Source organism: Acanthisitta chloris, unplaced genomic scaffold, assembly GCF_000695815.1.
Source record: "Acanthisitta chloris isolate BGI_N310 unplaced genomic scaffold, ASM69581v1 scaffold8406, whole genome shotgun sequence".
Classification (NCBI taxonomy): Eukaryota; Metazoa; Chordata; class Aves; order Passeriformes; family Acanthisittidae; genus Acanthisitta; species Acanthisitta chloris.
In genome coordinates, this window is record NW_008679704.1 from 131,979 (window position 1) to 136,195 (window position 4,217).

Genomic DNA, 4,217 nt, shown 5'->3' on the forward strand with positions numbered 1-4,217 from the left:
GTTTGCAGGCACTGGGAGGAGCTCAGCCTCATGGAGTACCTGGGAGGGCCAGGCCCTCTGCCCCTGGCCTGTCCCTCATTAGCTCCTCTTGTCCTGCAGTGCTAAGTGAACTTTGGGCAATTACATTTGCTGCTTATTATGCTTAGGTTTCTCCTCAGATGAACTGTAAAGGACAAAAAGCCCATCCAAATGAGCCTGGAGTTCTTATCTTAAATTAAAATACACCAAAGAATCAAGCATGTGAAGATTTAATGAGATCTTCCCAACGTTCTGTGACAAGGCATGAGAAAAGCAGAACAGGATAAAATCCGAAATCTCTCCACTTACTCTGGAGTCCCATAAACCCTTAGTGAGCTTCAGGTGCTTTTGCTAACACTATGATGGGTTTTGGTGGGAATTCCATGGTCTGGGACCATTATGGTTCCACAGCCCAGCCCTGAGCTGAGGCTCTTTTCCCATCCCAGGGACTATTCCCAGCCTACATTAAAACATTTCATTTGCTGGTTTTGCTGACACATGTACAGTCTTTGCCCATAACTCTACACTAAGAGGAGAGACTGTAAAACTTGCAGAGATATTGATCTTAGAAGAGGATTTGAAACTCAAAGCCAGCACCTGGGTGAGGGCACCATGCAGGAGCTCTCACTGCATTAAACAGGAATAAACTCCTGCTCAGGGTGGTTGTAAAGAATATTTGCAAGCATGACCTAAAAGCCTGGGAACTAAGAAGCAAATAAAAAAACAGCCCAAAAACCCAAAGGCTAAAGATAATTTCTTGTAAGAGATCTTACGATTTATGTTGCTGGCCAAATTCCTGAGTGAGTGGCTCATTCTTTTGGAATACTCCTGAGCAGCAGCATTGTGTGGGACTTGCTCCTCGGCTAATGCTGAGGGCAAATATGAGATGCTGGTCTGTGAACTGGTGATCTCCTATGGGCTAGTCCTGATTGTTTATTTTTGTCTCCTCTGAATCTTGGTTTTACATCCTCGGGGCAATAGTTGCAGTAACCTTTGGGCCTTGGCTATCCCTGGTTTCCAGCCCTTGCCCTGCACAGGGTTAACAGGTCTTTGAGACTGCATGGATTCATTGCTCAGAGGTGACATCCATAAAGCTCTTGAAATGCAGAAAGCACTGTAAGCACTCAGTGTTACTATTGCAGTAAATATCCAAGGTGGGTTTACTCCAAGTAACCCACCAGGAGGCTCCTGGTTTTCACCATGAGGCATTGCACGTGTGGCTGGAGAATGCTCCTTTGGACACAGCTCCATGCACTGGTGTCAGCCCCAGGTGGATGTTTGAGGCCACAGCAAGGAAGGCCTTGGGATTCCAGTTTTCAGCTGGAGCATCTTGTGCCATTTCCTGAGTTTTAGGCAGGAGGAGGCTGATGGGACAAGGAATGCTCTCATCTCCTTTCTTTCTCTCAGTCTCACTCTGAGGCAACCCAAGGAAAAAGGCTGGAGACAGTTGTGCTCAGCAAACATTTCTGCATTTCAAATGCTTCTGTGGTGCAAATCTCCTTCCAGATTACAAATAATCCTTTGGTAAAGTCAATCAGCAATTACAGATCCTGCCCCGAGATTGCTGCTCTGAGCAGCTGTGGCTGTGCTGTCCCTGGGAGCATTCAAGGCCAGGTTGGATGGGGCTTGGAGCAACCTGGGCTAGTGGAAGATGTCCCTGCCCATGGCAGGAGGTGGAATGAGATGATCTTTAAGGTCCCTTCCAACCCAGACCATTCCATGATTCTGTGATTCTAAATTGCTGGTGGATTCACTTTGCTGATTTGGATTTAAGCGGCAAATTGGCATGACTAGGTCTCAGTTTCACTGTTGACCTGAAAATAGGGAGATATTTCCTATGCCATATAAAATGTATTTCTGACACAATTTTTCTAATGACCAAAGAAATTCAGGTGAGAACTCACTGACCCCAGTTGCCAGTTGTATGAAGATCTGTATTTTTGAGGACCTGTAGGCTCAGTCAGTCACGAGTCACAGCATCTGGTGACAGAAGTGCTTTGGCAAGAGGGAAGGAGGTACTGCACACCAGATGGCATTGGCCAGTGGAATGGAGTAAATCAGTAAGAGCACTACATTAGGTAGTAGCTTTCTAAAAATAATAGAAAAGTGAATAAACCCAAAATATAACTGTATTCGATATAAAGTAAAACTCCAGGGTGAGGGGGTGACTTTCTCTCAGTGACACTCTGTTTTGTGTGTTTGCAGTCCCTACCTCTCCTCCCAAGGACGTGACCGTGGTGAGCAAGGAGGGCAAACCTCGGACCATCATCGTGAACTGGCAGCCTCCCTCCGAGGCCAACGGCAAGATCACAGGTGCAGTGGGCAGGGCAGGGCAGGGAGGCAGCTCTGGGTACAGCACAGTGAACCTGCTCCATCCTCCAGTTAGCCTAGGGCTAGCCAAGAGGTCTATATCTTCTTTGTCAATCTCTTCAGTAGTTCAGATTAATTATTTGCTTTTGTACCTAGCGAAAATAGATCAAGATCTAAACTAACTGCAGTGGGAAATTGGAGTGGAACCAGAAATATAATTGAAAGTTTAAATATCTCCATAACCTTTGCCTTCATCAGCTTGTGCTGTTCTAATATCAGGCCTCCAGAAATGATCTGTAGTGCCTCTGGCCCAGCAGTGGTTTATGGAGAAGCCATCCCAGTGCTCTTTGTCCATGGAACACACTTAAAGGCAGTTTATTAGTCTCCTGACAGAACCATTAGGAGTAAACTGTTATTTGCCTTGAACTGCATTACTGCCACATAGGATAAATCATTTTACAGAAAGTAATAATTACTGATTCCCTTCTAGAGTTTCTGCTTGGATTCTCATTTCTAAAGGCTTCCTGAAATAATTTGCTTCCGTTTTCCTTTTTTTATACCCTAGGATTTAAGTGTAAATCAGATTTTAATGAGATCCAGTTTGCTGTGTATGATTCTGGTTTTGTGCTCAGAATTAACTGCAGTGCACAGCCAAACCTGTAAAACCAACTAACACCACACGAGGCACTAGACAGGAGATAAAACTCATTAGATCCCTCTGGAGACTCTTCCCCTTTAGGAATTACAATGAATTTTCAGTTAAGCTGTAAGAAAGACCCTAAAAGGCTGCGAGGCAGTGAGCAGCCGGCGCAGAGGCTGCAGGTGAGGCTGTGGGGCTGCCACAGGTGTGTGTGGTGGGACTCAGTGCCAAGGCAGGAGAGGCTGTGCCACACTCCTGTGCACTGCTCTGCAGTGTGGTGGGTGCCAGGTGTGTCTCACACATGGAGCTGTAAGGATGTAGCTCACTCTGCCAGCACACCTGGCTGAGCCATTCCTGGGCCTCTGCATCCATGTAGCTGTCTGTGTGGGGTATATCTATTTTTGTTGTATTTTATATTTTTATTTGATTAGCAGCAAGATGTTTTCTCTCTATGGGAAAGAAGGTTTGACTGGAGAAACTTTTATCTTAAGTGCAGGTGGAAAGACAGGGCTGCTAGCAGCCAGCTGAGGAGCATTAAGGCACAAATACCTTACACCAAGGGCACATATGAGAAAGTGTACAAAGAGACCAGCATTTCTGTGCACACAGCTAGCAAAATTAGCACACACATTTGGTTTTCCCAGTAAAAAAAATGCCCTTGCAGTGTCTATTGTGAAGGAAGAACTGAGTTATGCATACGAGTGGAACAAAAACGTTGAGTGTTGTACAGTTTTTGCATCAGCAGCAGTTGACAAACATCTAACAGAGTGAACTAACAAATGCCCTGGTAATTCCCTAGGTTCCCCCTGCGGGAAGGGCTGAGTGCCCTCTGGTGGGGACCGTCCCCAGCCGCGAGGGGAGCTCTGCCCAGCGCTAATTGCTCATTAGCTCAGCTCAGCTCGCTCTGCATTCAGTGATGCATTAAAACGCAGGGAGGATGGAATTCCGAGCCCTGGGTAGGATATCTGTGGAATGCTTGGCTTGGCAGCTCCAGGCTCCCTCGGATGTGGTTAGGATGGCTCAGGCATCCTAACCAGGCTATGCTCCTGCATCATTAGAGTGATAACATGGGATAAAATGTTTCTAAAATCATGGGAGTTAAAGTAGGCCTTAGTGGCAAGCTAGCTGAAGTAGGCCTCAGTGGCAAGGTAGCTAAAGTAGGCCTTAGTGGCAAGGTTGCTAGAATAGGTCTTAATGAGAAGAGTGATTATTATCTTAGCAGGTCGATGTGTACCTGTGCAAGTACACC

At 46.1% G+C, this 4,217-nt stretch overlaps 1 protein-coding gene across 1 annotated transcript in view; it reads left to right on the top strand.

Annotated features, from left to right (window-relative positions):
- The window catches only part of LOC103804779 (neogenin-like), a gene marked incomplete at its 5' end in the record, with an annotated part of 119,985 nt that overhangs the window by 101,356 nt on the left and 14,412 nt on the right, over positions 1-4,217 (top strand). Inside the window, 1 exon segment of the mRNA XM_009077408.1 lies at positions 2,224-2,331. Within this exon segment, the coding sequence (XP_009075656.1) occupies positions 2,224-2,331 (108 nt within the window).